At 43.1% G+C, this 12,763-nt stretch overlaps 1 protein-coding gene across 1 annotated transcript in view; it reads left to right on the forward strand.

The window, feature by feature from the left end:
* Window positions 1–518: 518 nt before the first annotated feature.
* Window positions 519–12,763, forward strand: part of CERKL (ceramide kinase like) — a 91,647-nt gene continuing 79,402 nt past the window's right edge. Inside the window, 2 exon segments of the mRNA XM_006083042.3 lie at window positions 519–579; window positions 582–755. Coding sequence (XP_006083104.1) covers window positions 519–579; window positions 582–755 — 235 coding nt within the window.

Below are 12,763 nucleotides of genomic sequence, written 5' to 3' on the forward strand. Positions count from 1 at the left end.
TATCCTTGCAACTCAAAGTGTGTTCCGCGGCTCAGCGGCGTCAGCAACGCCTGGGAGCGTCCCAGCAATACAGTACTTTGGGTCTCCACCCAGACCGAGTCAATAAGAATGTGCATTTCAACAGGATGCCCACGAGGGTGAGTATGAAAGTCAACCAAGTTTGAGGAGCGCGGATGTATCCAACTGCGGGCAACGCCACGCGCTACATTGCATTGAATAGTCGGGCCTGGATGGAGAGAGCAACTTACTCCTCTTCTCGCACCTGCCTTTTTTTGGTCTGTTTGTCTGGTTTTATGTATCCAGTGGCAGAGACTAGAGGCCTGCAGGCAACGGTGCTGCACTAGGTCGGGCGGCCCCGCCTGCCCGCCCCGCCCCCTCCTGGGTCTCAGCCCCGCGTGCGGTTGCTGTGGCAGCGCGGGACGCGGCTAAAGTGGAGACTGCCGGGCCTCCACCTTCTCCTCCTCCTCCAAATCGCCCTCCTCACGACCCCGGGCCCCCGCCCAGCCCGCGGCTCCGCCATGTCCCGGGGGAGGCGCGGCAGCCGCGTGAGCGCCCTGGAGGGCGGCGGGGAGGAAGAGGCGCCCCGGCGGCGGCCGCGGCGCCCTCGGTGCCTTGGGCGGTCCCGCAGCAGCCGGCGGCGGCGGCCGAGCAGGTTCTGCTCCGGGGCATCTTCGAGATCGGGAGGAGCAGCTGCGACATGATGCTGAGCGAGCGGGCTCTGAGGTGGCGGCCCATCCAGCCCGAGCGCCCCGGGGGTGAGTGTGCGGGTCCGAGCCTTCGCCAACTACTGCTGCTTCTCCCCTTCCTCCCCCTCCTCCTCTCTCCCACCCCCTCCCTTGCACCACGCCGCCCGGGCGCTGCCTCTCCTCCTCCCTAAGCTCCCTCCTTCCGCCCCGCGGGCTGCGGCGTCCTCCCAGCCAGTTGGGGGGAACCCGAGCCATTCCCGGGGGCCTGGGCTACTGGCCGCCTCCTGCCGGGCTTTCCCTGGGGGTGCACTCCCCGGCCAGCGTCACACGCAGCTTCTGCTCGGCGCCGAAGAGGAAAGAACTGATCCCCCAGGGCAAAGGGGTGGTGTTTTCTAAGGCGGGAAGGTCAGTTTTAGTGTCAGTTTCTGGCCGCGCTCTGCAAGTGTGAGCCGTTTCCGGGCGTCCCTCCTCGCGGGTTCTGAGTGCAACGGTCCCTTTGCTGACTTCCGAGGGTTTAACCTCGGGCTTTGGAGTCTCTGGACTTTTCCATCCTTCACATCCCCCTGCCACTGTCTGGAGTCCAGCCTTCTTCGGGCTCCGTCTGGAAACTTTTGATTTTTTAAGACTCACTTTAGAATCATCAGCATGCTGTGTACTTGCATTTGACTTTTATTGACTCGAAACTTGCGTTATTTAGAACGTGTTATAACGCTGTATTTTGCAACAGAAATATTTCAAGTCTGAGTCTAGAGATGGTTTAGAGAAAACCCTCGGGATGTGGTACAGCCTCTTCTAGTTAAATACAAACGTATGACATTATAAATGGCCTCCCCTGTTGGAAAACAAGACACAGTGTACTATTTACATTACAGAGTAGAAAAACAACACTATTTAAAAATGTCATGCACAAAAGTCTAACCAAATGAAGTGGCTGAGCTAGGGACCCAGCACTGGTCTTGAGTGTGAATTCAGCTTCTGTATAAGCCAGCGATTCTCAACCTGTGGGTCGCGACCCCTTTGGGGGTCAAACGACCCTTTCACAGGGGTCGCCTAAATACATCCTGCATATCAGATATTTACATGACGATTCATAACAGTAGCAAAATTACAGTTATGAAGTAGCAACGAAAATAATTTTATGGTTGGGGGTCACCACAACATGAGGAACTGTATTAAAGGGTCGCGGCATTAGGAAGGTTGAGAACCACGGGCCATGCTCACACCACTAAAACCACCTTGACCTTAATTTAAATGTTTTCTGGTGTTTTGAACACCAAGGTAGAATATCTTCTTGCACTTTTGAGTTAAAATCTAGTATGGACAGAATCGTTCTGCTTAGTTTTCAAGTCAGTTTGAATTTGGGGGATATAGAAGTTCACAATTAGAGTTTAGGTTAGTCTACAAGAGTCACTTATACTACAATGAAGCTGAAATTTGATAGAATTAAAATGAAAGATGCAACGAATTGTTGTACAAATTAATATTGCAATTCTGGTAAACAAAGAGGCAAATAATGACGTGAAAAAGAAATGTTATTTTCTATTGAGTGGTGATTGAAGAAAAGTAGGCTTAATTAGCATTACTGTTGGTAGCATTTAAAAAGGCATCTTGACAGTTACAACTCTAAAGGTTGAAACTCTTTTTAAAAAAAATATATTTATTGATTTCAAGAGGAAGGAAGAGGGAGAGAGAGATAGAAACATCAATGATGAGAGAGAATCATTGATTGGCTGCCTCCTGCATGCCCCGCATTGGGGATCGAGCCCGCAACCCAGGCATGTGCCCCCGGCTGGAATCGAACCCGGGACCCTTCAGTCCGAAGGCTGACACTCTATCCACTGAGCCAAACCGGCCAGGGCTCTTTTTTGTTTATTTTGGCCCTAAAACCCTCTGGTTTTCTTTTCCTTCATCTAGATGTCCCACTTTTTCTTTGTAACTAACACCTAGTATGCAGAACACATTGGGCCCCTAAATTTGAAGGCACAGAAGCACCTTAGTAAGTATTTCTATTTATAGGAGAAACCAAGAGATGCTCTACTTAGTAACATAAGATTGGGAAAAGAAGCCAGAACCGGCTTGGCTCAGTGGATAGAGCGTCGGCCTGCGGACTGAAGGGTCCCGGGTTCGATTCCGGTCAGGGGCATGTACCTGGGTTGCGGGCACATACCCAGTAGGAGGCATACCCAGTAGGAGGTGTGCAGGAGGCAGCTGATCGATGTTTCTCTCTCATCGATGTTTCTAACTCTCTATCTCTCTCCCTTCCTCTCTGTAAAAAATCAATAAAATATATTTTTTTTTAAAAAAAAAAGAAAAAAAAAAGATTGGGAAAAGAAAAGGAGGTATTAAGGGATGTTTAATATGAGAAATAGTGCCTGATGTTGAATTAGTTTACTACATGTGAGTAAGCAAAGGACAAATGAAATCGGTCCAGAAACTGGAGGAAAAACTACATAAGGCTACTGTACTCGTGACGACGTGGTGTGGAAGGGTGAAGGGCGGGGGGTGCCCATGTCCATTCCAAGTTGGCTAGTGACTGGCCGTTCCAGGAAAGGGTGAGGGCGGGGGTCACTGAGCACTATTAGATCACACATAGGAGATGTTTTCTGAGATCACTGTTTTTAAACCTCATGGTACCTTAGTAGTTATTTTTTTCAATAGACTTTATTTTTAGAGCAGTTTTAGGTTCACAGCAAAATTGGGCAACAATTTACCACATGCTTCTGTCCCCGTACATATACAGCCTGTCCTGTTCTCAGTGCTTCCCACAGACAGGTTTGTCTGTTACAAATGATGAATTTACACCGATGCATCATCATCACCCAGAGTTTATAGACATTACAGTTCACTTTTTAAAATCCTCACCTGAGGATATTTTTTCATTGATTTTTAGAAAGAGTGGAAGGGAAGAGAAAGAGAAAGAGAGAGAGAGAGAGAGAGAGAGAGAGAAAGAGAAACATTGATGTGAGAGAGAGACATCAATTGGTTCCTCCTGCAGGAGCCCCGACCGAGGCCTGGGATGGAACTCGATTGAGATTCAAACATGAGAACCTTTGGTGCAGGGGTCGATGCTCTAACCACTTGGCAAAACCGTACAGGGCACTGTACTTCTTTTCATTGAGTTCAAGGGTGACTTGGAATGTCTGTGTTGCCCATCCTCGTAGAAGTGAGGACTGTGAGGGACAGCCTGTAAGTCAGGATGGGAGGTGTAAAAGCCAGTTTTCTTGTGGAATATGTTTTTTCATGTTAATATAAAGTAATTACCAAGTTAGCTGTCTGTGAGCTCGCAGGAAGCAACATCCTAAAGAAATGGAAGAGGGATCAGGCCAGCTCTTTGAGTCCAAATGAGAAAGGTAGGCAAGACTGGATGATGAGCCCCTGCCCAGGCAGAGCTGGTCAGGAGTAATGCCACGGTGTGGGTAGCCCTCAAAAGAGTGCCCGGGACTGGGCGTAAGGTGTCAGACATTGAGAAGAGAGCTCAGGAAGGGAACATGAGTGGTGCCATAGACCAGTTTGCCCAGTTTCTAATTTAGTCCTCGGCTTGTGCTGTAACTGAATCAGATCTTTTCAGTGTTAAATGATTTCAGAGCATCACCGATTGCTTGTTGGCATTATTCCAAATCTCAACCAAGGACAAACTTCTAGGAACATGTGCTTACCAAATGGTAAGCTTCTACCTGAAATGTTAGATTGAAATAGAAAAATACAGGATTTTTGTGCCTCCCCAAAGCAGAATCTGGATTATAATGTTCTTATCTGTTTCCCGAAAACTACTGATGGGGAGAGTTAGTAATGGGTAGGACCGGACTATATTAAACTCATATTTTTGTACATTTAAGAATGGTTAATTTTAGGGATCTCTGACAGGAATGCCAAATGCCCTCCCTGCTCCCTTCTCTCCCCATCCCCTCTCTACCCCTCCCCCTTCCCCATTTCCCCCTCCCCACTCTCCCTCCCCCGTCCCCTCTCCCTCCTCCCCTCCTCTCTCCTATCTCACACTGGGAACTTTGTCATTTACTAATGGAAAGCACCCTAAAGTAGACCCTGAAGCACTATAGGGTCTTTCTAGGCTTCCTCCTCCAGCCGTCTGTAATGTGCTCTCATCTGTGGTGTAGGAAAGGTTTCAGGAGTGGGCACCAAAGGACCCGCGGTTTTGTCTCCGCATTCACAGGGGCGTGACTGACTTTGGGCAAGTCATTTACCATCTCTGAGTTACGGTTTCTTCACCTGCAAAATGAGGCATTTGTAGGATGTGGTCTCCAAGAAGCATCAGCTCTGAAGTTGCATTGTAAAGAGAATCCCGTTTTTATAGACTTGAAGTGTTAGGATGGATAGCTTCATAGATTAAGGAAGCCTGAGTAGGGTTTGCGTGATCAGTGGGGTCCACCGTCTGCTGTGTGTGGAAGAGTGTTGCATTTTACAGCCGGAGCTTCGCAGCCCTAATGAATTTCTAATTAGAAGACCCACATGAGAAATATGAGCCAAGCCCCTCGCTCCCCTTCCCCAGCTCCGGGGCATAACGGTGAGAGGTGAGCCATCGCCTCAGTACAGGTCCTGTCTTTGGAAGGAAGAAACCATTATCTACAGACAGTTGTCGGTCAAGGCCAGACATAAGCAGATTTTTCATAATGGACAAAAGGACTAGCTTATCCTTTCTTGCTGCTATGTCATTTCCTGGACCCTCTAATCAGATCTCAGAGTAAGGATTTTATGTTTGCTTAGCATTTGAATATAATGTTTTAAATATTTCTAAAAATAAAATGTGGGTTTCAAATCTTAACTATGGTTTTAAGTCTCTCTTTTTCATAGACTTACTACCTCAGGTTACACAATTTCACCTAATGTTTTTTTCAAAGGGTTATTCCTGCCACGACTCTGAGCTCAGCTGACTTAGAGCAGCAACTAGAAAATCTGAGGGAGCTACACTGCAACATGAGGTCTTGGCAGTGTTTCTTTGAGAAGAGAGTTAAATTGGTTCTCTTGTGCTTTAAGTTTATATAAACATTTATTTGCTGGAAACTTAGCAACGTGAAAGGCGATGTGGAAAAATGTGAAAATGAGAAAAGCAATCAATTTTAAAACAACAAGAGTTAGTGATTATGTGGGACTTAGCAGAGCTGGGTGCATTCTAAGCACTAATCTGCCTAAGCTGTTGGGGAACAGATGTACGTGAAACAGATCCAGTCGTCTGTTGTGTACGTCCAAAGTGAGACATCTGTCAGCGGGCCGTGTGGTCAGAAATAATGGAAGCAGGGGTTAAACCCCAAAATGACCTATTACTCATGTGAATTATTGAAGGACTAATTACTCAGTAAAACATGATGCTTTGATTCACTGTGCTACATATTAAGAATAAAGCAATTTTAAAACTTAGTAGTATGTTTCTAAGCTGTCAAATTGGAAGGGATTTGAAAAAGATGGTTGTGAAAAATCAAGCTTACCAAGTAACTGCATGTTCTGCATATGAAGTTTTTAAATGCTTTGACAAGTCTGTTAGCCTAGTGCCGTGGTCGACAAACCGCGGCTCACGAGCCACATGTGGCTCTTTGGCCCCTTGAGTGTGGCTCCTCCACAAAATACCATGTGCAGGCGCGCACGTACATTGCGATTGAAACTTCGTGGCCCATGCGCAGAAGTCGGTATTTTGTGGAAGAGCCGGTATTTTGTGGAAGAGCCACACTCAAGGGGCCAAAGAGCCACTTGTGGCTCGCGAGCCATGGTTTGCCGAGCTGCAGTTTGCCCACCGCTGGCCTGGTGTATACACACTAGAGGTCCGGTGCATGGATTCGTGCACTGGTAGGGTTCCTTGTCATGGCCTGTGGGGATGGCCGAAACTGGCAGTCCACCGCCGCCTGCTGTTCCTGCCTGCCCTTCCTGCTCATCCTGGCCCTGCTGCGCCTGCCACAGGCTCTCGCCCAGTCAGTCCCGATGGGGAGAGGCTCATGCCACCATCGCAGCAGCGGTGCTCCTCACCTGTGAGTCCAGCGTCTAGAGCCCATCAGTCAGCTGAGCGGCGCTCCCGCTGTGGGAGCACACTTACCACCAGGGGGCAGCTCCTGCATTGAGCGTCTGCCCCCTGGTGGTCAGTGCGCATCATAGCGACTGGTTGATCGGTTGTTCGGTTCCTTAAGCTTACATATATATAGATTGTGTAAATCTCATCTTGTATAAATATTAGCTTTTCATTAAAGTAAAATTGGTCCATGTGGAACAACGACTGTGGAATGAATCTCCACAGCATGACTGGATGAACGTTCTGCGATGGTGGAACGCTCTGTGTCTGAATGTTGGAAACCATTGCCACCAGCCACATGTGGCTATTGAGCACCTGACATGTGGCTAGTGTGACTGAGGAACTGAATTTTAATTTTATTTAACTTTAATTTAAATTCAGTAGCAACATTGTAGCTAGTGGTAACTACAGCTTTAAAGAATGGAGAGTTGAAAATGTTTATTTCCTTTATCCCAGAGAACTTAATCTTTATTTTAAAAGATATATTAAAAATTTTTAAATCTCTATTTCTATGGAAAGGTACAGTTTTCAAATAATTAACCTCAACATAAAACTGATCTGCTCATACAATCTGAGCTGCTGATTTAAAGGTAAAACTGATGAGTCCAGAAAATGGAGTTTGAAGGAAATTAAATCTTACACTCACTGTTTGCATGCAAACCAGAAGTTGAGGACCCTAACTTAGTGTAATGGACGACTGAACCCAGAGGCAGGGAGGCAGGCAAAGCCCTTTAACTTACTCTGTAAGTACAAAAAAATGCTTTATTTGTAATTGTGAATTAATTGGCTAACAGTAAAGTTGTTAAAAGTCATCATATTATTCTTCATGGTCACCATGATTTATTATTTAAACTGAAATTTGGTAAACTTAGTTTCTTTTTTTATTTTTTATTAATTCTTTATCGTTTAAAGTATTACATATAGTATTACATATGTCTCTTTTCCCCCATTGACCTCCCCCCCGTGGGTCTCTAGTATAACTATATTTCTGCCCATGTTTTAGGACTACTGTGACAATGATGGGGGTAATATATGCTGAGCTAGTGAGGGATATCTCTGTGTGTGTGTGTGTGTGTGTGTGTGTGTGTGGTGTGAGCAAAGGGAAAGAACTCTGAGTAGCCATGGCTTTTTATATTCTTTTATATTTTCCTAAATCAGTACACGATGAAGGGGGAGGTAAAGGGAAAAGAGGGAAGAAAAATGGAGTTTGAAGGAAATTAAATCTTACACTCACTTTTTGGATGCAAACCAGAAGTTGAGGACCCTTACTTAGTGTAATGGACGACTGAACCCAGAGGCAGGGAGGCAGGCATAGGCAGGCAGATATGCATACCAAAAAAAAAAAAAAAGAAAAAAGAAAAAAATTGGCACAGTGCTATGGACTTATGCTAAGCCTAAAGATAAGTCTAAAATAATGTACCAGCTGTCATCAGGGAATTCCCATGTACATTCCAAGATTTTCATCAGAAACAGTGTTCTGGAAACTACCATGGCTGCTACCCAACAGTGTCCAGTATTTGACTAAAAATAGTGAACATTTATTGATGTTTACTTTGCCTGGTCCTATGCTAAGTATCTTATCTGTTTAATCTTCCCAACAAGACTGTGTAGTCTAGATAGGATTTTTATCCCCGGGGCCCAGAGTTGTTAAATAGCTTGCCCAAAATCATGCTAGTAATGGAGTTGCTGGGATTCAAAGCCAAGCTATCTGATCCTAGAGCCATGCTGTACCCATTCGGTTATGCTGCTTTCTCAGTCAAGCAAGAAAGAATACTTCCTCATACCTTCAGGAGTCTGATGTCTGAGTTAGTGATAGTGTAGCATCATAGTCCAAACCAATATGAAAAACAAAACAAAACACAAAAAACCTTTACTACAATAATGTCATCTGATTTCTTTCAGATCTTTAAGACAGCTCCCCCATAGAGAGCATATTCCAGTTCTCTCAGCATTTTTTAATTTATGAGTAAATGACCAAAATGGGATAGAGAAATGGGAGTTTTTATTTATTTATTTTAAAATATATTTTTTATTGATTTTAGAGAGGAAGGGAGAGGGAGTGAGAGAAACATCAATAATGAGAGAAAATCATTGATTGGCTGCCTCCTGCATGCCCCCTACTGGGGATTGAGCCCACAACCCAGGCATGTGCCCTTGACTGGAATCGAACCCAGGACCCATCAGTCTGCAGGTCGACGCTCTATCCACTGAGCCAAATCAGCAAGGGCAAGAAATGGGAGTTTTTAAAGTTTTTTTTAAAACCCCATATATATTACTAGAGGCCCGGTGCACGAATTTATGCACAGGTGGGGTCCCTTGGCCTGGCCGATGATTGGGGCCCATCGGGACTGTCTTGCCCAGTCCCGATTGGGGCCGGCCAGCTAGGGGGGCGGGGGGAGGGAATGCAGGAGGTTGGCTGGCCCAGGGGGAGGCGGGGGGGAGGCACCACAGGAGGTTGGCTGTGGGAGAAGACTGACCACCAGGGGGCAGCTCCTGCATTGAGCGTCTGCCCCCTGGTGGTCAGTGCACGTCATAGCAACTGGTCGACTGGTTGAACAGTTGTTTGGTTGTTTGGTCGCTTAGGCTTTTATATATATAGATGGAAAATGTTAAACATACCCGAATGTAGAAAGAATAACATAATAAGCCCCCAATGTTCAATGAGAGGTGAAGTTCTATGTAACACATTGAGGTTAGATAGTTTTCAAGACCAGTCTTGTTTCATCTGTGACTTACCCATTTCCCTTCTTTCTCTGGAATAGTTTGAAGCAATTCTTAGACACATCTAATTAGGTCTATAAATATCTCAGCATACAGCTCTAGGAGGTAAGAATTTTTAAATTTATAATACACAATATAATCACAATTCCAGTATTTTATTAGTTTACTTTCAAGATTATTTTGTATTGGTTTCAGAATAGTGGTTAGACAATCATATACTTTACAATTTGTTCCCCCCAATATTGCCAGTACCCACCTGGGACCATACATGTTATAGCATTATTATTGACTCTATTTCTTATGCTGTACTAAATTTACATCCTGGTGACTATTCTGTAACTGCCAATTTGTACTTCTTAATTCCTTCACCTCTTTCACCCAGCCCCCCAACCTCCTTCTATACTATTCCAATGTAAAACAATCCTTAAATATCCAGTGATCATATTTTCCTGATTATTTATCTTTTTCTTTTTTTAAAATATAAATCAACATTTAAATAAGGTCCATATTGCAGTTGGTTGCTGTCTTTTATTTTTCTAATCCACAGATTGTTCTCTCTCTTTTTTATTTCCTTGCAATTTATTTTCTGAAAAAACTGGTGGTCTGGCCTGCATTTTCCCATTGAAATATGGAGACAAATGTCTGTGAAAGATAAAAAGGGGAGGAACAGATTCAGAGGGACACCTTTAGACTGTGATGACACCTGTGTGTGTGTGTTGGGGGGGGGGGGTGGGGAAAGCCTCAGTAGAGGATGCTTATCTGATAAATGCTTTGCTTATCTATGTTGAGAGTTTGAGAGAAAAGACTGCCCCTTAGGAGTCTTGCCTTGGACAGAAATGACCAAATCTCAGCAGTTTTCAGTCATGGGCTATGGAATGCTCAAATTGTCCCAATTCTAGATTTTTGGACCAATGGGAACCCCTTCAAGTTGACTTCTCTGAGTCCTTTGACCTTCTCTCAGCCATCTCTGGTAGCTTTCTTTCATGAATGGCAAGATATTCCAGGCTCATCGCGAACATTTCATGCCTGAGATGTGGCATTAACGCCATCATCAAGGAAGCCTAGTTCCTTTTATTGGGTAGTGGTGTTTAGAGACCACAATTTGAGCACCATGTGTGCTCATTGCTAACACTTCCTTTATATGGTCTTGTTTCTATTTTTTCTAAACAGAAAATGTATGACAGAATTATGCTGACTTCCAGTTCAGATTCAAGACTAAGAGGTTTTATACTTTCTCCTAACCTTAAAAATCCCTAACTGTTGCTGTATCCTGCAATACGTGTACATCACAGAGTACACATCACAGAATAACAATCAGCAGTATAATTATGGAAAGCCATTTAAGATCATTCTGTATTTTTGGTTGTTGCTCATAGGGTATGTACCACTTTAAGTATATGCCATGTGTAGTCAAGTACTGTGTTTTAAAGATACTTGGAATCATTCTCATTTGTGATGTTATACCTCCAACTCAATGCGCAGAATTATTTGTTTCATTTTGGTTTGGGGCATGGCTTTTAAAAAATCTAATTTTCCTCTGTGTATAACACATCCAACAGCAACTTGGGCTTACTCCTCACGGGTGGCAGAATACTATGGCCTTCCAGTGACATTACGCCCTATACATTAAAAAAAAATCTAATTTTGTTCTGTAATTATGTAAAATGTTTATATGGTTCCAAAGTTAAATCCACTAAGCAAGCCCTGTTCTGAGAAGTATAACTTATCTGTGTTTCTTCTACCATTTTTCTTCCTCCCTATTATAGGTAAGAATCTTTTTTCAAGTTTTTGTTTTATTTTTATTTTTAAATATAAGCAAATATGTACATATATTCTTGTCCTTACTCCACCTCTACCCACTTTCTTAAATGCATGTGGGTCTTGAAGAATGATTGGAGTTGGCTACACAAAGGAGTAAGGAAACATATCTAGAAAAATAGTATTTTAGAAAAAAAAACCCCTCAGGAGAGGATGCTTTGACCTATTTGGAAAATACCAGTAAGACCATAGTCTGTAGTGGACATTAGTGGGGGGAGATGACACTGCTTTGTGATGAGTTAATAGTTTGTATAAGGCTTTGAATATCACATTAGGAAGTTGGTGTCTTAACCTGAGGGTTGAGTAGGGGGTGGCAAAAGCCAAGTGCCAGAAGAAATCAAGTGTTTGTTTTCTAAAGTAAGTGAGTTCGGGCTTTAGAAAGGCAATCGTGGGGGCAGGATGGATTTTAAAAGGGCTCTACATTGCGCAGCCCCTTTCAGTGACCCGTGTATCAAAAGATCCAGGAGGCAGTGTGTATGTAGCAGGGGGAATGGAGTGGTGAGCCTAGACGAAGGAATATTGTCAAAGAATTTGAAGGATGTGGGGCTTGAGAGAAAGGAAAGAAACAATGCGATGCTGAGGTTTTTAGGTCAGACAATGAAATGAATAGTGGACACTGTTAAAGTTAATTCTCAGATCTGCAAAATGAGAAGCATTTTACTTGAAATGTATTCTACAAAGCATCAAGTATGCCAGTGGCTAGCAAAATGTCCAAACAGAAGGGAAATTGACAGGTTAGAAAATGCATAAGCTGGAGAAATCTCTCCTGAAGGATTGTAAAGTGAACCCTATCAATGTAAGATCTATGTTTTCCTGGGCCTCAGACTCTCTCTTCTGTGTCTGGTTTCTTTTAGGTTGAGACCACTTAAAAAAAAGTTTAAATCTATTTTCAGAAAGATTAGTCAGTAAATATTGGTAAATAACTTTCTTTGTACAGCCATAATATTTAGGTATTATTAAAATATAAAGTCAGTGAAATAATTTAAAGTGTCAATTTTTATATATAGAAAAACTTTATATATGATTTTAAACTAAAAAAATCATTTACTATATAAAATCCCTTTGCTGTTTTTTTTTGTCTAATACAAATGTTTTCCAAATCAAAATTTTATGTTTAGTAAAGGTTACAAACACATAATTCAAAGTACTTTCTAGTGTCCATCTGTGCAGAAAGCACAGGATCAATAAAACTGAGCAGCTGTTAGGATGTATTAGTTTCCTTATATTTTAGGCATGTTGTCATGTATTGAAAGTGTAAAGGGAAGACAGTATATGTTTTGTTGTGGTTTTTCATTATACAGATGAGAACTTACAGTGAAAATCTTGGTGAATATAACATACCTTTAAAGTCCCATTCATAGCGTACTTATTTTAGGTAATATTTCCTTTAAATGCTCAGAGTAAACTAAACATTGTAGATAACGTTCTTTTGTCATATAATTTGATTTATAATAAGCTCTTATTTTTAAAGTAGAAATAAGTTTTTCTCTAGAAGTTGCATTTTTGTTTATTAGAATTAACTTTTTTC

Source organism: Myotis lucifugus, unplaced genomic scaffold (assembly GCF_000147115.1).
Source record: "Myotis lucifugus unplaced genomic scaffold, Myoluc2.0 scaffold_5, whole genome shotgun sequence".
Lineage (NCBI taxonomy): Eukaryota > Metazoa > Chordata > Mammalia > Chiroptera > Vespertilionidae > Myotis > Myotis lucifugus.